The sequence below is a fragment of the Ylistrum balloti genome, unplaced genomic scaffold, assembly GCF_031769215.1.
Source record: "Ylistrum balloti isolate Yb309-2 unplaced genomic scaffold, AGI_CSIRO_Ybal_v1 Utg369762, whole genome shotgun sequence".
Taxonomy (NCBI): domain Eukaryota; kingdom Metazoa; phylum Mollusca; class Bivalvia; order Pectinida; family Pectinidae; genus Ylistrum; species Ylistrum balloti.
Window position 1 is genome coordinate 1,111,445 of NW_026781960.1, and position 22,764 is coordinate 1,134,208.

The 22,764-nt window shown below is 36.6% G+C and overlaps 1 protein-coding gene across 1 annotated transcript; it reads right to left on the bottom strand.

Annotated features, from left to right (window-relative positions):
• Positions 1-1,398: 1,398 nt before the first annotated feature.
• LOC132543681 (serine-rich adhesin for platelets-like) lies at positions 1,399-21,966 on the bottom strand. Its single transcript, XM_060207197.1, has 6 exons — positions 20,714-21,966; positions 20,083-20,447; positions 8,578-13,263; positions 8,095-8,252; positions 7,555-7,667; positions 1,399-7,221 (listed from the first exon to the last, which is right to left on the bottom strand). Exons 1-6 carry the CDS (start codon positions 21,964-21,966, stop codon positions 7,077-7,079), a joined length of 6,720 nt encoding a protein of 2,239 aa, XP_060063180.1. The 3' UTR covers positions 1,399-7,076.
• Positions 21,967-22,764: the final 798 nt, after the last annotated feature.

A 22,764-nucleotide genomic window follows, 5' to 3' on the forward strand; every position in this document is an offset into this window, starting at 1 on the left:
TCTCCCCGAAGGAGGTCATCAGGTGTCGTTAAGGACAAACTGGTCTCAACAATATAACTGTGTCTCGTTTTCCAAGTTCGAATTTAAAGGCATTAGACTGACTTCAAAGTTACCCTAACACAAACCGAATCTAGATAGACCCCCAACTCTTCCTTTCAGCTTCTGGACATGTCACAACTGTTAGAGTAGAGTTATGATAAGGCCATGGAGCTGTCTACTAAAATCAGTATAATCAAGCGATCACCGCTACAGACGTGTCCCATCCTACTGAGGGGGATGCAAGTCGCCAGAACACTGACGCTCGTGGTTGAGACGATACGGCAGGAGTCACGGAGATGAAAAAAAGGTCAACAAACTGACCAGTTCCACGTTTACATTGGTGTCATCAACAATGCTACAGTAGTGTCTCGTTAGTCCTATTTTTGTCTTGTAAATATCACATTGGTCTCTTTTTCTTAGAGGTGTCATCATTCAGATATCTCCTCATGGTCTTGTCAAGATTACATCAGTGTCTTTTAATGAGGTTATAACTTGTCACATAATGGCCATATCTGTGTATACAGGTGTAATGATGATGTCTTATCCAGCTCACATGAATTTGATCAGTATCTTACTATAAAGGTATTTACTGTGTATCATCAAGGTCACTTCTCTACTTTGATATTCCTGGTTTCTGGTCACAAGTTCACATCAGAACCTAATAATTTTAATGCCTTATCAGTTACATTTGTATATTTAAGGTCAAATGTTTGTCTGGTTATCAATGTCACATTTTATCATCAACCTTTTAAATTATCACCAATGTCACATAAACTGTCTTTGCCTCATCACCAAGGTGATACCTGTGCCTCTCCATCAGGTTTCTCTGTGTGCCTTATCACCTTAGTCACCTTTGTGCCTCACCATTAGGTTCATTTGTGCCAGATCAACAAGGTCACATACTGTAAATCACTTCTGTTTCATGTGGGATTTATTTTCATGTTAATATGTGAGGAGAGTAAAAAGCTAATTCAAACCTATCACCATTATTTGTACAAAAATAACTCTGGGGGCATCAATGATGAGTTGGGTTATCAATATCCCAGTCTTGAAGATTTCATACCTCTAACTGATCATCATTCCCAAATTTGAAGTCATTCCTAGATCAGCATTTGCAAAATCATGAATTCGCAAATAGGTCTCAAGACCTAAATATTCAAAATTTTTTGCAAAATCTATGTGATTTACAGTAATTTATGCCTCAGCCTCATCACCAAGGTCACATCTGTGCCTCTTCCCCAAAGGTGAACATTCCTATCATCAAAGTTACTTTCATTTCTTAGTCAGTGTCTTTTCCACATAAATGATACCATTTCAAAAAAAAAAAAAAAAAGAAAAAGAACAACAATGAGACACATGAGCTTTTGATAATTTTATAACATTATGCACAACTCCAGTGCACATTGTGTAGTATACTCCCAATGCTTAAAATAGGGTTTCCTTAGAACAATATATATTGAATGATATTGGACATAAACAACAGAAATATAGAATGATAAAATTACACAAAAATGCTTTTCATCAACATATCTTTTCTCAAAGAGCCATTTATTTAGTGGTTTTATTTTTTTAAAAAAGCTTAGTATATTTTAAACTTTCATGTAAAAAGAAGTAACGGCAAAATATGCCAAGCAAAAAAATTAAATGCAAGGTAAATACAATTCTACAGACAAATAAAACTAACATATTGAAGATCACTGTGTCACAGCTGAATCAGTGGTATGTAAGTTTTATTGGCAGTACTTAGAGAGGATTCAGGAGATATGGTCCTCTGCATACCTAAATAATGTGTATCACAACTTTCACATAACAATAACAAAATAATTTAAACGCAGCACTGCAAATATTGCAAGGTCTTAATCATCTTCCGCTGTACTTTACAAGTACCAATTAACATCACAAATTAACAAGACATTGTAACAGATGCTTTCGCCTGCCCAAGGCAATTCCATTCATCCCTTAACTATATACACACGTTTACAGGTCGTTCCTATAGTTTTATATACATATATAATAGTTTGTGTAGTTTCTGCAGTATCAGTGAGCACACAAGATCACATACATTAGATGATGAATCATGTACACTATATACAAATGTAACAACTCCGTAAAGTGTATGAATGGACAGCATTCAATAGTAAGAACACTCAAACAAGAATACATACAATGCTTATTCATATTCCAAAGCTCTAGAACAAAAGTGTTTTAAAGTAGATTTCTAATGTTGTCAATTGACATTCTAAGGCTCTAGAACAAAAACACAAATAACCCCCAAAACATCCAATGTCTGTCCATTAATATGTTCTAAAGCTCTAGAATGAAAATATTTAAAAACGAAACTTTTACATGTATCAACAAGTCTATGTATCAATATCAACAAAATTTTACTAAATCCACGATTGAATCTCTGCAACCATGCACCTTAAAAATGTTCAACAATTTCTTACTGAACATGACAATAAAAATATTCAGATCCTTCACAGTTATTTTGGCTATTTTCTACTATAGCTTTATAATAGCAAATTGCACTAGTTTGAGGAAATCACAATACATAATATATATAATATATAGAGGAAGGTATTATGGCACATGTCTTCAATGAAAACGTTGTTGTATTTACTATCTAACAGCACTAAAAGTCTTCCCTCGGGTGTTGTGCATGTGGGAGATAAAAGTATACTTTCACTATACATAAAATCAAGCCTTCTGTAGCTTCCATAGTATAACATGAATGTAAAGGAGCACTTCTGTAAATATTTTAAAAACAACAAAGATACTTCAGAATATTACTAAAGACCTCTTGTATGTGTTAAACCTCAGATTATCTTTAAAGAAAAAAAACTTCTCACCCATACAGTATAATTATACACTGTTAACACTGAACAAACTATAAGTCAAACCATTTTTATAAAAAGAGACCAATATTTCACCTTTTTTATTCGATTAACAGAATTTTAATTATCTTCCCTAAAATAACTCTTTCTGAACTTTCAAAAAATTACTAAGTGTAAAGAAATTTCAGACATTCAGCATGATCTGATCATAGGAAGATTGTTTAATTTACCAGGTTAATTCTGTTCCTGAAAAATGTCTTGCAGTTGTTTATTTTGGCAAAACACAAGTAAAAAGCCTATTCACTTATGAATAAACTTCATCCTCATACTAGAGCCATCATGTGGCCTAGGCAAGACTTACATCCATGTGTCTATCAAAACACAAGATGAATTCTTTGTGGCAGGCCATTTTGAAACTTCTAAAATTGATACAGAAAAAAAAATTGAAATTGTGTTAATATCCATCCAATAATTCATTTCATTTGCTTCAATGAATTATTACGATACACTTACCACCCACTTACTAATGCACTTTAAACAATTTAAATTGATGATGGGACATAGAATGAAACCAAACAGTAGTTATGAGAACAAAAGATTTTTCTATAGAAAGATGGGCACCTGTGACTCCGATAGATTCCTCCTAATAGCACTAGCAGACTATTCAAGCGTTGTTGTTTCTAAAACACTATACACAAAGTAAAACAAAATCATGGCGTGATTAGCACTAGGTGTAACAAATACAGACATTATAACTATAAATAAGTAGATGTCTGGAAATCTGACATAAATAATGAAGTATGTAAGTCCTCTTCTTTCATAACTACTGATGAATGAAGCCAAATGTAATACTGGACATCATCTTTCTGATAAAAGTTAAATTTTATGTAATGTATTATTATTTCTTAATTCCCCTCACCTCTGTATACAACAAAATCACAAAAGCCTATTTACTTAATTCAACAGTAAACAAATTGTCTAAAAATAACAATATTAAGTAAATCTTGCATTCCCTACCATGTTCAGAGCAAGCCAATGATTTTAAGGTTGAAGCCACAAATTCACATATCAAAACAAACAGGTTTCATCAATACCATAAGACTATGTATGAACTTGAAATGTTGTACTTATTCAGTGATGTTTGTGTTCAAGCACCACATACTGAGTTTATCATCAGAGACGTAATACAGGTAATGGACTTGTACAAAACTGAAACATTTTACTCTGTTTTCTAGACTCAATTTTTGACAGTTTTTGTAACAAAATACTATAAACTTTTAATGTTAGGGGATGATAACTTAAAAACTGTTCAATAACAATGCTTGTTTCATACAGGATTGAAATATTCATGTATAATTTCAAACTTTTGTATGACGTCTCTTATTTCATTTGTCATTAAAAAGAAATGAGGATAACAAAAGTTAAAGGAATATCAAGAATAGGTATGGTAAATTTGAGGAAACTCACCAATATATTTGTAAAGTAAAAATATTGGTACTGAAAAACAATGACAAATGCATGGCAAACATAATGACTGAACAATTGTTGTTAGCAGTACTAGTGTCAAACAAAGTTGTATTTATTTAGCGTCAACAATTTTCCCAGAAGGACATGTATACAATAAGGTATAACTACAGGAATTTAATTCAAGAATCTATGAAAAATTGCCAAAACACATGTAGACCATTTTTTTCTCCAAATGCAGAATATGATAAAAATGTATCCAGTAACAAATCAATTTCCTGTTTTTGGAATGCACAAAATTGTATTATAATCTTAGATCCATTATCACTTTTGATTCACTACAACATAAGGCGAGTTTTAAGGAATCTTGTCAATTTTGTAGACGAACTCAAGTTGATCTGTCTTCCTGAAAAATTTCAAGGCAAAATTGAAGGTTCCATGTGCGACAACTTGTGGATAAGACAAGAAGACTAGTTTGATCCTTTGATGTACATCAAACCAATCTCGACTTCACCCAGCAGTATCTTTGTTAGCAATCTACAACAGAGTGTAATCAGTCTTTGATCGGTCTGGTTTTTCTCCTGAAACCCAATCTATGGTTTTTCTCCTGAAACCCAACATAGATCAACTAAACGACTTTGCTTGTGTCTTCAATTTTGCTATGAAATATTTCAGGGGTGCAGGGAGTGTAACCTCTGTAGTATCGAGGATGAAATTACAGTAAATATCTAAAACAAAGCTAAAATGTCAAGATTATCATTATCTGGCATGGAATTATGGGCCTTTTAAATTAATTTCCTTCCATTAACTTGTTTGACACCTGATGAACAGAATATGTTTCACAACATGCCTTCACAAAACTATGTGAAAATATTGCATCTAATCTTATGCCGAACACCAATACCAGGTTTATGTTTTTTTTTCTTTTTTTTTCTTCATAAAATCAACAATCAAAAAATGTTTTACAGTTAATCTGTTCATATCATGGTATTTCGTTCATACCTGCATTTCCCTACCTACTTAAAGGGGCATTACGTCGTTGAAATAATTTTAAGTTCCGTCGTTGAAATAATTTTAAGTTATAACAAGAGGCCCATTGGGCCTGCACCACTCACCTGGTGTATATATTAAATTTTTAAAAATTCATTAAACAAACTTAAAAAGTGGGTATAAAATTAATTATGTAAATGAAAAAACACACGGTAAATGGACCTTAATGGTAATCTAATGATGAAGAAGGCTAGGCGTTATGTAGTATACAAACGTAGTAGCAGTAGAAGTTTTTAACAAGTCAAAATAATTTCTTTTTGCACATTTTGCCGGGCTTCATCCTAGGAACATAACTGCCAAATGTCATGTCTCTAGACCTTTTGCTTCATGAAAAAGTCATTTAAATGTTTCAACAAATTTGAGCCCTATGACCTTCAATATCAGTGGAGGTAATTTATTTTTGCACACTTTTTCAAGCTTCCTCATTGGAATACACCAGTCAAATATCATGTCTCTAGGCCTTCTATTTCATGAGACAAAGTCATTTAAAGGTTTTAACAAATCTGACCCCTATGATCTAAATATACATCGATTTTGTTTCTTTTTGCACACTTTGTTGGGCTTCATTATAGAAACACACCAACCAAATATGAAAACATTTGTCCATTGGTTATTGAGAAGAAGTAAAAAATTCACATCAGAAGATGGACCCCATGCCACAGAGAAGGGCCAGGTGAGCAAAAAACGAAATTAAATGAAAATCATGTAGAAGTCCAAAGACACAAATTCTTTGAAGTGTTTCTTTCGACCAGAAGCATGAGGATTAATACCACCTGTGAATTTAAAGACGAGCAATGCCCAGTTGAGTTGTTGTAGTAATTCAACACAAAACCAATGGCTGACGTTTGCAATTCACTAATTTGCTAGAACAGATTATTTACAAGTTCACTAAAATCAAAATCAGTTAAGAAACAAAGAAAAATTAAACAAGTGAGGGAGAGAAAAATCATTTATCATTAAAAAAGCCGTTGAAAGGTAGAAGACGGCAAACAGAGCTGCGGCACTTTCAACAAATAACAAAAATTGGCTCCACTTCAGTTAGACAGCGGTAAGTAATGAAATCATTTAAACTAATTTGGAGACCTTATTTCAATTTCTGTTTACATGGTACACATGGTTGTAGGGTGGGGAATCATCAGGCTGTGCTATGTCTGTGAGATCATGTGATATCTAGACAAAGCTAATGAACCAGTGATGAAATATTTTAGTACCAATTAGTGTTCAGACAGAGTTTAAACATTATGTGTGTATGTTTTTTCTGTTCAATGCCATACTTATTTCATCACTGTCAGGCACATGTATTTTAACGATCATCATTTAGGTATATAATTTTAAAGTATATAGTGTAGCATATTTTTGCTGTTGAACGATGGAATGCCCCTTTAAACCAAAATCTGTTGATCCATAGCTTTCATTTAAACTTAAACTTATCACAAAACATGAGAAATAACTAGGCATGATGTCTATTAATTCAATTCTATAATAAAACACTTTCAATATCATTCTGCCATATTCCATCTTACCATGTAAACTAATTACATCTATGGAACATCATAACAAAAATGTCTGATGCTTTGTTGTATGTCAGTTCTTTTTACCAGTACGTTTACCAGAACATCATATCAACAGAAGCAACAATATTCTATCATTAAATAATGCAAATTTTCACCATCCTAAAAACACAACAGGTCACCTAGCCTTCCGTTTTTTGTTGGTTTTGCCCCGAATGGCAGTTTTAGCTTGGATTTTACTCTCCGTTTCCTGTGCTTGTCTGTCAAGTTCAGTCATGGCCTCATGTATGGCCGCCTCAAGGTTTGAGTTCATCTTCCTTCCCCTGTAAAGATGTAAATAATGATGAAGCAAAATTTTTAATTAACATCATAATACATGAAAATAAATAAAACATTTGACAAATTATGAAATTTAAGCTCAATGAAATCATGAGCAGTATACACAGCAAGTTTTTGAAAACCTACAAATAAAATAACAGTGTAACAGCATAACAGTACTTCATTAAAATATAAATGAACATTTTAAACATGAACAGTTTTAACAAACCTAAATTTAAAATGTAAAAAAAAAAAAAAAAAGTATGTTTTGTGTTTAACTCATAGATCTAATATCACTGAAATGACCTTTTGACCTTAACTGTAAAAGATCGCCTCACTTTCTGTACTTTTTCCTGGCACGATGGTGAGCCTCCAAACCCTCGGACAGACTCTTGAGCTTATCAGGTTCTACCTCTGTGAATGTGTGATCACCAAACCATTGTACCCAGCACTGAAACACACAGGTCAAAAGTCATTCCTGTTATAATACACTCAAATTAATGTACCCAGCTCTGAAACACACAGGTCAAAAGTCATTCCTGTTATAATACACTCAAATTAATGTACCCAGCTCTGAAACACACAGGTCAAAAGTCATTCCGGTTATAATACACCCAAACCAATGTACCCAGCACTGTAACATGCAGGCCAATGGTCACTTTTGATATTAATATACATGAACTCTCAATTATGACATTAAAAGAGTTTATTTGTTTAATTTTTCTTTTTTTTTAAAAAAAAAAACTATATTAACAAGGAAAATAAAATAGAAGGAACAAAATTTCATATGAACAGTTTCAACAGAATTTTTCACTGTTGAAATGATATCTTACAGTTTAAATCATGACAGAAAAGGGTTGTATATTATAGTAGAATACCTTGCCAGCATCAGGTGTATGCCCCTCCTTCACTTCTTTCTCATCCACAACCTTGCCTGGCCAGGAGGGAAAGCCCCTAATCTGTCCCCACACCAGATCACCGGCCGCAAAGTTGTGAGGGTATGATGACAGTGATATTTCTGACGAGGAACTGTCTTCTGAATAATGCAACAAAAAAGTTGGTCTATTGAGTTATGCATACAAATACTGACCTATAATTGTTTATTTCTTAGTACAGCATTTGTATCAACTATTTGTCTGAATTAGGACAGCAGAATCCCAAACTGTCTTATCTACCAAGCTATGCTTCCTCAGTAATTGTGAATAACATAATGCTATTAAGTGTGACTTTGTGTTAAGACATTTTGGAACTTAACTGCAACTAAGTGATTAATATTGTTTCTTTAGTTTGGAAATTCTGTTCCAAAATGAAAGTTCCACAGAGTATAGGTTAACAATGTCAATTTGCATGCAGTCACTTACCGTCATCAAACGAGTCAGTGTCTATCTCACGAGAGCGCTTGCTCACCCTGTTGACAAGCGTGAGAGCATCTGCAGCTTTTTGGGCACGCTCACTGGACAATTCAACAGTGTTCATCAAGTGATTGGCTTGGAAGAAGTTGACCTCGACCCTGTGTCCTAGGTCAGACTTGACAGCTGTCACTACGTCTGATGGAAGATTTGCCTCCTTGGGTTTCTCGGCAATACTAGGGTCGTGCTCTGGACTAGATTTCTGACGGATCTTATGGGTCTTGTTGATGGCGCCTACAGTTGAGGACACAGTACTTACAGCTAGTTGAGGACGCGGGTGACTCTGCTGGCTGCCATCACTGATTTCAAAATTTGAGGAATCTGTTAGGTTTCTTCCAGATGACACGATACCACCATCTAGAACATGAGTTGGTGTGTTTGCACAATTTTCCTTGCTATCATCAGTATTAGATTTTGGGTTTAAATTGTCACATTCAGAATTTGTATGACAGGAAGATGTGGCTCGATTTTGAGTATCTTGTATTTCTGATTCAGAGCACGACATCACAGAGCTAGAGTTTCTGTGGTCTGTGACTCGATCACTGCTTTGGTCAATACTCAACTGTCTCTCAGTATCAGAGGTCCTTGACTGCTTATATTGTGATACTGTTCCATTATTTTTTTTCAAGTTCTCATCCTCATCATTTTCATTTTCTTGCTTACTAGAGTCAACAGAAAGTGAATTATTGCTACTTTGAGGAGATACATCTTGTTCTGAGATACAGGATGTGGTCACTAGTGAACATTGTGTACTGTTTATAGCATCCTCTGTGATAGATTTCTGGTTGCTGGAACAAGACAGGGTGTCACCACAAGGTTCCAAACTGGTTGGTAATGAAGTGGACTTGTAGAATGTACCACCAATTGAAGCTGTACTAGATGTTGCACTTGGCAGTTCAGATGCATGCTGTGATGTCTCTAAATGAGATGAATTACCACCTTCCACAGAAGAACTCACATTAGTCCTGCTATCTTCGCTTTCACTGTTTTTTCTACAATGTCTTTCAAATGTAGAATCAAAAGAATCTGGTTTGCTTTCCGAATGGCTTACAACTGTAGATGCTGGAGTGTCTATTTTAAGATCAGGTATACTCATATCAACTGCAGTTCTCACAGGCATAACAATATTGTTGCCTGTAACAGGGTGTGTGAGAAAGGTTTTGCCATCTACTGTTAGGCAAGTTTCTGCACTGTTTCCTGTGGTTATGGCGACAGCAGCGAGGCCATTGCTGACCGTGGTGGTGGTCGTTTTGTTAGTCACACTACTTATGGGGTTACCAGGGTTACTCTGCATGTTGAACTGACTTATAAGTGTTTGCATTCCTTGTAGCTGCTGAATCTGTTGCAGTAGCTGTTGTTGAAGCTGAAGTGTCTGCAGCTGCATCGCAGTCAGGTTACTTCCTGTCGTCAAGTTGTTCCACACCTGTTGGACATTCATCATGTTGAGAGGCGTGCCAACTTGGGTAAGACCTGCCTGAAGCTGACCGATCAGTGCCTGGATATCTGCCTGGCTCTGTATGGGATAAGGCTGCTGTTGAATGCTACATCCAGCCGTCTTGTCAAGCAAGGTCGGATTAGAGGCTGCTGACATTTGGTTAGCGTTAAGCACTTGCAGCAGAGGCATTTGCATGTTTTGGAGCAGCACCATTTGTCCTGCAGAGGTAGTCACAGAGGGCAACACCTGTTCACATGGCAACTGCATCTTGTTAACCTGATCTTGTAAGTCCTCGGGTTGTGTTGTCATGGTTGATTTCATCTGCATGGTGCCTCCCTGGTGTTCTGTGGGTATCAACTGTGTCATTGCTGGGCCAGCTTTGTTGAGAACATTAGGGTCCATCAGGTTACGCTGACTTGAGACCATGTTACCCAAGTCAATGTTTTGTGCAATATTATTACAACCAATGAAGCGTGGATAGTTAGACTGGTTCATGCCATTGAGATAGGTATTAGGCCCAACTGTGTTATTGACCAGTGATAGACAAGGCACGTTGTCCTGAGGCAGGACTTGACCAGTCAACACCATCTGGGTTCCTTGACCACTAGCTGTTGCATTGTTCTGCATCGTATTGAGCCCCAGGTTGTTAAAAAGATTCATCACTGCTTGCTGACTAAGGAGATTCTGAGAGCCATTGGTTCCTATTGCTGGTATCACTTGTGTCAATGAGTTAGTCACTGCAGTAACCAGTGGCAGGGATATTGGTGGCATGGGTGTATTGACACTGTTAGTCTGAACATGTTCCAGGGCACCGATGCCAGCGGGACCCATCACGGACTGCACAGGTAAACTGCCCAAGTGTTTCATCAGATTGCCATCAAAATGACCTTGTTTAAGTAATGCTGTTGTATTTATACCATTGACAGGCTGGGCAAGAATTTTGGAGATCGTGTCTGTGCCTGGGCCGGATGCATCAGAATCCTGTTCGCCTGGGTAACTTTTCCCAAGGGAAGTGTTTAAGGACGAGGTACAATCCGTTGACGATTGACTCTGTAAAGCAGATACAATGCTACTTGAGTGTGAAGGATTGCTAACAATACCAAGACTACCAGATAAGCTTTGGTTGACCACCATCGGACCACAGTCAGTTCCAGCTCCTACCAAAGTGGAAGTCGGGACCAACTTTCCATCCACTCCTACAGGCAGAGTGGATGCTGGGTTAATGGTCATTGGGAATGATTGACTAATCTGGATATTGGGCAGAGGTTGTTGCTGGTTAATCATAATGTTCATATGATTGTGTTGCTGTTGTACCATTTGTGCCCTTGCTGCAGCTGATAGCAGATTACTTGCTGGGAATTCGGTGGAGCTGTGATGTCCTAACATCTGCTGTATCAGGTTTGTGCTTCCAACATTCCTGTTAAATCTAGGACCACTGGTTAGGGTGGTATCCAGAGGCGATGATTTTTCCCTGTTGTGGTCCTCACTCCCAGTTTTACATGGTGCAGATACACTGTGTCCAGAAAACCCTTGTGATGTTGCCACATTTTTGTCTATGAGGAAAGTTTTATCTTTAGATTGCGAGTCATTCTTGCTCTCCGTGTCATCCTCGGTGTTTGATGGTGTGTGGTGAACCACAGAACTAGGTGTGATTGTCTCTGTAAACACCAAGCTTTCACTACCAGAATCTGGTGACAGAGACTCACATCGGTCCTTGGTAAACATGTCCTGATTAGTGTCAGGGAGTGGTATATGAGATTCAGATCCTGTGCAGGGTAATTTCAGGAATATGCCAGCATTTTCCAATGGATGCTGTGAAGATTTGATAAATGATGAGGACTCCTTAGATGCTGTGCCCCCACACATTGGTGCTAATGCTTGTGTCGAGGTAAATATAGGTTTTGAAAGTGAAATGCTGGTGGTGTTCATCACAGAACTACTTGATGTCTGAGACATACTTTTGGCCTTGACAACAACATCGCCGTCAACAGTGTCATTTTTTCCATCCTTACTGACAGAAGTTGAAGCGCTCTCGGACGTATTGCCCGAAGAGCAAGTTGGACTAGAAAGAGTAGAGGTCATAGAATTACTTATAAGTGCTGTCTGTTCTGCCAAAAATGCTGTGGGATTTTCTAGAAAAGACGAGGAAGATTTGACTTTTGGAATGGGACCTCTCCCTTGATCATGCAGCTGACTGACATCAACATTTGGGGGAGGAGTGTCACTTTCAAATACACTGTTCATCTTTTGTTTCTCCTTTTTTGGCTTTGATTTCTTGGGTTTGCTTTTCTTTTTCTCAGTCCATAGAGGGTCGACAGATTGAAACACAGGGTTGGGTGGATGATACATTGACTGTTGTTGACTCACACTGTACGGTGGCCGTCCTCCGAACCCCATTCCATGCATAGTATTCATGTGATATGGTGCGCTGGCCATGATATGGTTCTGATCCAATGGTTGGTTCATGAATCTAGTGGACGTGTTCTGAAGCTGGTATACTGGAAAATTAGCTTGGTGAACACCTTGAACAACAACACCCATATTCTGTGGGACATTTACTGGGGAAGTTCCACATTGGATGTTAGAGCCAAAGTTTCCACATGGAAGGGTATGGTTTGGAGGAATGAACCCATAACCTGGCGAGTTCCTCAATGGGTTAGTGGGAGATTGCTGAATGAATACTTGTTCTTTGAGATGTTCTTGAGAGAAGACTGTCTGCACTGTGAGCTGGTTCTGATGATGTAGAAAGTGGGCTGGTTGTTCGGCAGTACTGTCACTGCTTGACCCAGGCAGGATACCACTGTCCTCTTGATTACCAGGGCCATGGCTGAAGTCCAGCTTCACCATCTTACTAGAACTGATTGGCCCCAAGTCATCACTGGGATCACTACCTGCTGATCCTGATTTAACACATGATCTGTCACTCTGAGCACCTGGTGATTTACTGTCCTGTTTGCAATTTGACAAATTCTGCTCAGTGAAGGGATCGATTGAAGTCTGTCTGGTTCCGCTAACTCCTCCTTGGCCAGTCAGTCCCGCTGTCTGAGATTCTGATGAGTTGGGACTGGTGATTTTCTCACGGTTGGCAGCTTGAAGGGCAGAATTCTTCAGCTTTTCTCTCTGTGCCAAAAGCTCGGAGACTAGGAGGCGGTCATATGGATTTTGGCTGCCGCTTCTGCCCTTTTTCTTCTTCCCCTTGCTTTCTGAAAGTAAAGCAAAGCAACACTGATCAGAACGTTCACAATCCAGGAATGCAACATACTTTATGTACCTCTCCATCCCCACTTAAATCAAGATAATCTCAATAATTGTACCTAACAGCCAAAACAAAAATATTTTAAATACTTACCAGTTTTACAATATAAAGGGAATTTGACATGAGTTAGCAAAAACAGTTATATAATCAGAGATCTATCTACATGCAAGTCCCCAGTCCTGTACTCATAAATTTTTCAAAGAATTTCTGAAAATACTTCAGTTTTCCATTTAGGGACCAGTTGCTTTTAGTAATAAGGTTGAAAAGGAAATAAATTATAGCTTGAGCACTGCATAATTTTGATACTTTGGAAAATCAGACCATGACTCCCATCCCTGACAGGTCCAAATCATTACTTTCAAATTGCTATTTTGTTGTTAGCATTAACTTGATACAGGAACTAATGTGTATTTCACTTAGAATTTGCACACTGTGCACCTCCAAAAACAAAGAAATGGTACCTGTGTGTTTTTTTTAAACATTATTTACAGGAATAAATTTCCACATGAAATATACTTGAAATATAAAATTTCAGCCATACTTTATTACCTCTACAAAGTTGTGTATCAGGAATCAAAGAGTTACTGCATTAATTGACAGGCCAATGAAGTTAGCAAGGATTCTAGTCAAATTAAATTATAAGCACTCGATATATCCTCCCCCATAAAAAAGGAGGGGAAAGCAGATGGAGAAAGGAGGCAGGTGTGCTTACCAGTGCAGAAATTGACCTGGAATATGATATGTTTGATGTTACTATTCAACTGAATGACAAATTTTGTAAAGGAGATCTATATTTCTTATCAAAACCCCTGAATGTAAATCTTTGAAATTCTTATTTAACGCTGGCCTTAGTCAAAATCTGTGTTTATGATAAATCAACTCAAACTAGGAAATCAATAGAGATTAAATGATAACATGATTATGGGATGTATCACTATAACCAGGGCAGGTTCATCTACATAATCTACACCAGTATGTTTTGTAGGATTTTTGAAGGCAAGTCCAGAACATCAATTCCAAGATTTTGGCATGTCACAATACTGGGAGATATAGCGGGGTCTCAAAAAATTTGACCCGTCCCACAGGAAAAGCATGAGTTATAATAAGGACTCCAATTTCGGAGTCCTAAAAGTCACTATACATTTAAAAGTTTGACTAGCATGTAGTTATATGTTTATGTTTTAAGCAATTTTACTTTACTTCAATTTACTGAACTGCATGATCTAGATTATGTCTTTTTCATCACCTCTGAATTTTACAATTCCAGCAGAATCTCTTACAATCAAAGCTATATGAAAGAAGTTGTTTTTTATCATGCTCCATCATGAACATTACAAAGCTGAAGGCATGATAGGCATTGCCAAACTAATCAATACAGCAGTCAGAGTAAAATGGTGTACCACTCGCACATAAAAACCTAACATTCAAAACACACAGCTAACTCCTATATCAGATGTCATGTACTTTGATTGCTCTGGAGATTTGGCATATATATATCTACCAAGTGCAAGATGGGCATGAGAAACCAAGTAAACACTGCAAATTCCAATAGTAAAACAATCGATTGTTGCACGCATGTCTGCGGGTTAGTAACTGGAGATAACCCGAGTTGTTGATTGTATCTACACATCAGCCGCCTTTCATTACCTCACCAGTTCCATTATTATTGATCTGGACATTTTTTCACTGTTTAATACAAAACCTGCCTATCTATAGATTCATGCCTTGGTTTGTAAATTCTGCAGTTTTAGGATCACAATATACTATTTTCATCTGGCCATGTATTATATTGTTGTTAATTTTGTTACATTCTGTCAATATTTTTTGAAGATATGATAATTGATGTTCATGAAGAATGTTGACAAGGTACAAGTACAATGAGGAAGAATTTGGAGCTATGAAATATATATACATCTGCTGCATTTGAATATATCTCAAATCTTGTTTGCTGAATGAAACATCAATTACATAAATTGAAAGTTCAACAAACAAGAAAAGAACTACCAAAACATTTTGTAATGTTATGAAATATTTACATCACAATTTCTATTTTAAGTCTCTTTTGGCATGGGCACCAAGCCATTTTTAAGTGTCCATAGTCGAGAGGTGTTTTCATTAGTAAAAATAAACGTTAACTTAAAAAGTAAAGTGTTTATTTTTCAGAAATGTATATTAATTCACATTAACAACATTTTGAACAAGAGGCCTAGCAGCCTTGATGGTCATCTGAGATAAGCAATATTGAATATAAAGGTTAAACGATAGTTATCAAGTGTCATGAAACAGAAATCGTGACAATGAATATAGTGAGCCAAAGTCAATACACGCATACCATCATAACTGTCATCCTATACTGATACACTGTAATTCTTATAAAGTTATTTCTAGAGGGAAATAACCAACGTTAAGCTCAAAAATGCAATTTGATCCCTTTTGGCCAGGCCCATCAGCCCCCTTCATCCTTCACTCATAATTCTAACCAAGTTTGAAATATTTCCAATGAAAATTCAACAAATTATGCTCAAAAAGCTAGTTTTCCTGTATACACTATAGTAAACTTTACCCCCTCCCCATGGGAAAATAGGAGATTCTGGGGTTATAAAATCCACATTTTTGGCAAAACACCTGAAGATGCTTCATTCATGCAGAACATCTGATTTTATCATATCTGGGTATTGAGAAGGAGATAATTGAAATTTATGTCAATTTGATCCTCTTTTGGCCCTACCCATCAGCACCTGGGGGTCAGTCAGGACCAAAATATGCATACAATCAAGCCATCACCCTTAACTTATAATTCTAACCAAGTTTAAAATATTTCCAATGGAAATTAAACAAATTCTGCTCAAAAATCTAATTTTCCTACATAAACTATAGTAAACTTTACCCTCTGCACCTGGACATGACATATACTTAAAATAACATTAGCACCTAACTTGTGTATTATTTCCACATTGTGGTTGTGTATATCCTCCTGAGTGGTTGGCGTCCTGATTATAGCAAATGTAGTGAAAAATCTTCTGAACATATTTAAAAAAAAAAATTAAATCATTTAGCGCTTGTGTAAATTGTGTCATAATGTTATGTCACTGCCATTGAGGCTAAAAGCGATATACCTCTTATTATGAATATGTTGATTTATATGTTTTACTAAATATTTGAGGTGCATATCACAGATCAGTTTCTGGCTGGTTAACAGGTGTCTGCACTACCACAACGCAAACGATGACCTATATACTTGAGTGGCAGTGATGCAATGCAAGTCCAATGTTGTATCCTAAATATTAGATCTGTAGGTCAATCATTAAAAATTTTGTTTGAAATGACAGAAGTCATTGGTAACAAATCTAATATTTCATGTTTTTAAGTATTTGATACATTTTACTGCAAAATGACAGTTAACAGTTTAAAATGCTGCAATTTTAGTAAAGATTTGCGTTATTGTTTGATGTGGTTTAGTCGCCATCATTATGTCCTGATATCTTACTCTCAAATGTGACTGATATGTTTGATTCTTAGCCTCATAAAGCACAAGAAATCCAAAAACATACAGGAGAGACTTTTCTACATTTAGCACATTGTTTATAAGAAGCATGTAGCATATTATATCGCTAGTTGTTAATAGGACGCACACGACACCAAACACAACCTAGTGTCTTCATTAGATCTTTTCATTCTGCAATAGGTTTACTATTTTGATGATGAAATTTGCACAGACAATACACTTTGTAAAACAACTTTGTGACATTACTTTTAACACTAAAATTTTCTGGTGTATGACAGATGTATCTAATTTTTTTTAAACAAAACATGTCTGGGATGTAACATGGACTTGGATTCTGAACAGGATGTAATGCAGGACACCATAACTGCAACTGATAAATAAAATCATTGTCAAGAGATACAAGAGATCCCAGAGGGATCTGGACGCTCACCATTTTTTTTTTTATCTTTATATGCTCTTTGAAAGTTGGATCTTTTCCCTTTCTTTCTCTTCTTTGTTTTTGCTCTTAATGATAAGACATTTGAACATGTCTTTGCAGATATAACAATGATAATCTTTACCTACCAAATCCAAAATGGCCACCTGGAAGTCATTTTGTTTCTTCTGATCAGTCCCAAAATCAAATGAGCACAAGGAGAGACCAAAGGGAACATATGCATGAAATTTGAGAGATATCTATTCGGTACTTCTTTAAGAAATAACAACAATCTTTACTAAGCAAAATGCAAATTGGCTGTTTGTCAGCCATTTTGTTTTTCTGGTCAGTCCCAAACTCAAAAAGGCACAACTAGGGACTTAAAGGAACCTATACATGAAAGATCTATACAGTAGTTCTCAAAAAATAGTGATAACAAACTTTTGAAGTCAAAATCCAAGGTGGACGCTTGTGGGCCATTTTGTTTTTTCTCATCGGTACCAAAATTAAACAGGCACAGCTAGGGATCAAAGAAAGCATACACATGAAATTCGTAAAATATGTATGGTATAGTTCTAAAGAAATAGCGATAACAAACTTGCAAAGCAAAATCGAAGATGGCAGTCTGTGCCATTGAGTTTTTCTGATCAGACCCAAAATTAAATGAGCACAACTATGGACAAAGGAGAATTTACATATGAAATTAGAAATAGATCCATTTAGTACTTCCGAACAATTAGCTTTGAACAGTAAAAATCTAAGAAGGCCACCTGTCGGCCATTTCATTTTTCTGACCAGTTCCAAAATTAGACGTGCACAACTAGAGACCTAGGGGGACTTACATATGGAATTTGAGAAAGATCTATGCAATAATTCTCAAGAAAAAAGGATAACAAATTATCAAAGTCAAAATCCAAGATGGCCACCTTTTGGACATTATCTTTTATCAATCAATCCCAAAATATCATGGGCACAACAAGAGACCAAAAGGAACATATATATATATATATAATTTGAGAAAGATCTATACAGTAGTTCTAAAGAAATTGCAATAACAAACTTTCAAAGTCAAAATCCAAGATGGCCACCTTTAGGCCACTTTGTTTTTTTCTGATCAATCCAAAAATACCTTGAACACAACTAGAGACCACAAGGAACCTACATATGAAATTTGAGAAAGACCTATGCAGGAGTTCTCAAGAAATAGTGATAAAAAACTTTCAAAGTAAAAATCCAAGATGGCAACCTTCAGGCCATTTAGTTTTCTTCTGATCAGTCCCAAAATTAGACAGGCACAACTAGGGACCAAAAGGAACCTAGATTTGAAACTTGAAAGAGATCCATTCTGTACTTCTGAAAAAATATTGATAATAAACTTTCAAAGTCAAAATCTAAAATGTCCATCTGTCTGCAATTTTGTTTTTCTAATCATTCCCAAAATTAGACGGGCACAACTAAAGACCAAGGGAACCTATATATGAAATGTGAGAGAGATCCATCTCTTACTTTTCAAGAAATAGAGCTAACAAACATCATTGAAAAAATCTGAGATGGCTGCTTGTTTGCCATTTTGTGTTTTTGATCAGTCCCAAAAACTCAAACAGGCACTACTTGGGACCAAGGGGAACCTACATATGCATATGATGATGGTGGGCTAAAAATTCTTTAAAACAATATTTTGAAAATCTTCATAGATATATGGTATATATTCAGTTGCAACATAGAAAAAATGCATCTTCATCTATTAGTACCCAAAACAAAAAACTTTGGTGTCCTGTTATGTCTGCTAATTATTTTTGTAAATAAAACTTATTTGATGACCTAAAATTGAAGTTACAAATATTCATGGCAATACCTTAATTAAACAGATAGTAATTTTTCATGAATTTGACAATAAAATTTACTTGAGAAAGAAATATATTCCTAAATGCACTGTCTCTGGTGTCCTGCTGTATTTTCTACATCATTCAAAACAGAACTATCTTTATTGGTCAGCATACAACATTATGTCATGATATGACATCTATACATCATGGTGTTTCATCTGGTTTTAAATTTTCCAAAATAGCGGTCCCAAACATTACAAATATTTCATGATGCCAAAATTTTGACTCATATACAAAATTGATTCCCCTTCATCCAACAATGCTTTAGACTAAATTTGACGGATGGATGACAGATGATGGTGTATGCCATAAGCTCACTTGGGCTTTTTGCCATGTGAGCTCAAAATCTGGTAAAATTTTCTTCACGGAAGCCTTTGAGAAGTAGATGAAAATGTTGCTTACATATGCTAATCACAAAGACAATTGAAACATGATAAGATTTATAGGTTATAACTACCTAGATACTGCGTGAAGATGAGATCTTACAATTTAATAAAAATAAATAAACAGAACAAATATTTACAATAACTGAGAACAAATATATGCATCATAACATCTGATCATATATACAAGAAAATTACTTATATATTAAAAAGTAGTGTGGTAGTATAGTCTAGTGTATGTAGGGGAGACCATGATGATGATGGATGGAAGTAATAATATCAAATCCTTTAGTAGCCATGGAATGTAATAATGATGCAAACAGGCAAGGGAGGTACACGCTAGTATACAAGGGAGGTAATTAATACTTGTGCATTTATTTTTTGCTCTGCTTAAGATCCAAATATTAGCAGTTTCAAACTAAAACCATTTTTTCCAAACTTGAAGAGAAAAATATATTTCTCTATCCAATTTTCAAGAAAATTTTAATAAATTGGGATTTATCTCACTGCATGTAGAGCTATACAAAGGCAGCGAAGGTTGCATTATAAGTAGTAGTATTAAAGTAAATATACTGACCTTTTTTGGTGTTACTTGGGACCGGGGTCGTAATACTGGTGGTGGTTGATGTACAAAGGCTGGAACTGACAGCCACACTGGATACACACTGCATTGAAACAGGTGATGTCACAGGTAAAGAAGTCTGAAACGTTCTACTGTTATGAAATGTTGCCATTGCAATTATTTTTCGTTTATGGTTGCAGAGTTTGGTCAGATCTTCTGCACAATGAACATCTAACGTCCACTGCCTTGATTGAATAGTAATGTCAAAACTGAACACTTTTTCCACCAGCACTGGACATTCCAGCCCACACTTGCAAGTACCTTCCCTAGACAAATACTGACCAATTTCTTGGGTTGAAGACAGTTTGGTATTACTTGGGCTGCAAAAGAGGAAAAAATTAGTTAAATAAGGAAAACAATGTTTTTCAAAATTTCCTAGCAATGTTGTGGTTACTTCTTAAAATGTTTAAAATCATTTTGAGACATGTAAAAGCTTCAAAATTAAACAACAAGCAAAGAAAATAAAATCAATCTAGAATTGTCCCTGCAATCAGTTGGATTAACAGCTGATTTCAATGTGGTATTTCAGTGTAATTAATACAGTATTACATCATTTAATAAAATGACAAAGTTTCTCTGTAATTACCTGTAGTAGACAATAGCACCTTCTTCCACTACCCTTCTCCAACCAAAGGGGACAATCACAGGGTTGGATGAGGGAGTGCTTGACTGACTTGGAGTGTCTGACCCTCCCTTACTAGAACACTGGAGTGTAGATTTGGCATCCTCCTTATAATCACAACCTTGTAGATATGGTTCCTTTTTCGTAGTCGCAGTACTCACCAACTTCCTGTCTACCACATTTGATATGTTGCTATGTGATGTTGCCATAGTGATGTGTGTTGAAGGAACAACAGCTGGTGTGATTGATGTGTTGTGCATGTGTGCCATCACTGGAGTAGTACACGTAGTACTGGTGATGGTAATGACTGAGGAAGTGGTACTGGTTACCTGGTTACAACTGGCAGCAACATGGGAGGACATGATAGGTGGTGACGATAGAGTCAACTGTGGCAGTGGACAGGGAATGGCACTACTGCTGGCGACTTCCGACGAGGTCAACACAGTAGTACCACAGGGGTTGGATGGTCCAGGCAGATTCTGACATCCCATCACATTTGTATTTGAAAATTGACTGAAGTTACCAACTAGGTTAGCACTCATGTTGATTTTCATATTCACACTGCTGAAACTTTGTGGTTGATTTCCAAGGTTTGCGATCATTCCAGAAACACTTGAAGAGTTGGATACAAACTGACCAAGGTTTCCATGTTGTATTAAGGCGCTTGGGAATCGATTTTGGTTTTGATTAGTTTGAAAGATCTGCTGTTGGAGTTGATGTTGCTGAAGTTGATGTTGCTGGTGTTGTTGTTGTTGCTGTGTAGATGATTGCTGGTATGGCTGATGCATGAGAAAGTGTCCAAAACTTGGCAGAGCATTGACTGTCCCTGCAGACTGCTGGGAGGGACTAGGCCAACTGTCCAGCCCTTTATAACCTGTGTTGGGAAGCACACAATGCCCCATGGTGATAGTAGCCTGATTAAAATTACCAACAAACGTGCCCATGGATGGTAGAGTTCCAGTGCTTCCCGACCCAGCTGTTGGCATCCCACCCTGTACATTGGCAAGGACAGATCCCTGGCCTTGATGCATCATGGGATAATTTGGAATGAAGGCGTTATTTCCCATCATGCCAGGTATGTTGAAGGGTTTGTTCTGTGTCTGCTGGAATCCCTGTACCTGCCCATACGGCAGCTCATACCCTGCTCCCTGGGCCACAGGGAACATATGGGACATGCCAGCTCCCATCGGCTGAGCATTTCGGTGGTTAGGATCCATTATATCACACCACCTCTCCCGTAGCCTTCATCCCATCATTTAACACAATAGCCTTTAGCCTAAGGGTCATAAACGCCACAGCGCTTCCTTTCCGTGGCCTTAAGTTCACTCACTAAATAATGTCTTCATAAATTTACAAACTATTTTTTCCGTTTCCATCCAGACAAACACATCATGCTGCAAGATCTAGGGTGCTAAAGGCATCTGAAAAGACACAAGTAATTACATAAAAATAGAATCATTACATAATCTGGTATAAAATTACACATTCCTCATATAATTTCTGATGTACCTCCCATACCAGACTGGGACAAACATGTACAAAAGATCCCACAGAGATCATGGCACTCATCATTGTTTAACCTTCATTTGTTATTGAAAAGTTGGGTCTTTTTCCTGCTCTTCTCTGTTTTCGTTCTTAGTGATATAAAATTTGAACATTCTTTTGTAGAAATAGTGATAATATTTAACTGCCAAATCTAAGATGTTAATATCTCAGCAATTGCTTTTTACTGATTAGCCTCAAATCAAACAGACACAATGACAGACCAAGGGAAACCAGCACTCCTCATACAATGTGAGAACAAATGTTCTTTGTCAAAATACAAAATGGCAACCTGTCCCCTTATCAGTCCCAAAATCAAAAGGGTAAAAATATGGGCCATGGGGAACCTACATATGAAATTTGAGAAAGATCTACCTAGTACTTCACAAGAAATAGTGATGACATACTTTACTTGGCAAAATCCAAAAAGGCCACCTGTCAGCCATTTTGATTTTCTAATCAATGCCTAAAGT

Coding starts and splice junctions, on each gene's coding strand:
- LOC132543681 (XM_060207197.1), bottom strand. CDS start 21,966: ATGGATCCTAACCACCGAAATGCTCAGCCGATGGGAGCTGGCATGTCC. Junction 13,264..20,082: donor CCCAAGTAACACCAAAAAAG/GTCAGTATATTT, acceptor CTTTACTTTCAG/AAAGCAAGGGGAAGAAGAAA. Junction 8,253..8,577: donor CACTGACTCGTTTGATGACG/GTAAGTGACTGC, acceptor TGCATTATTCAG/AAGACAGTTCCTCGTCAGAA.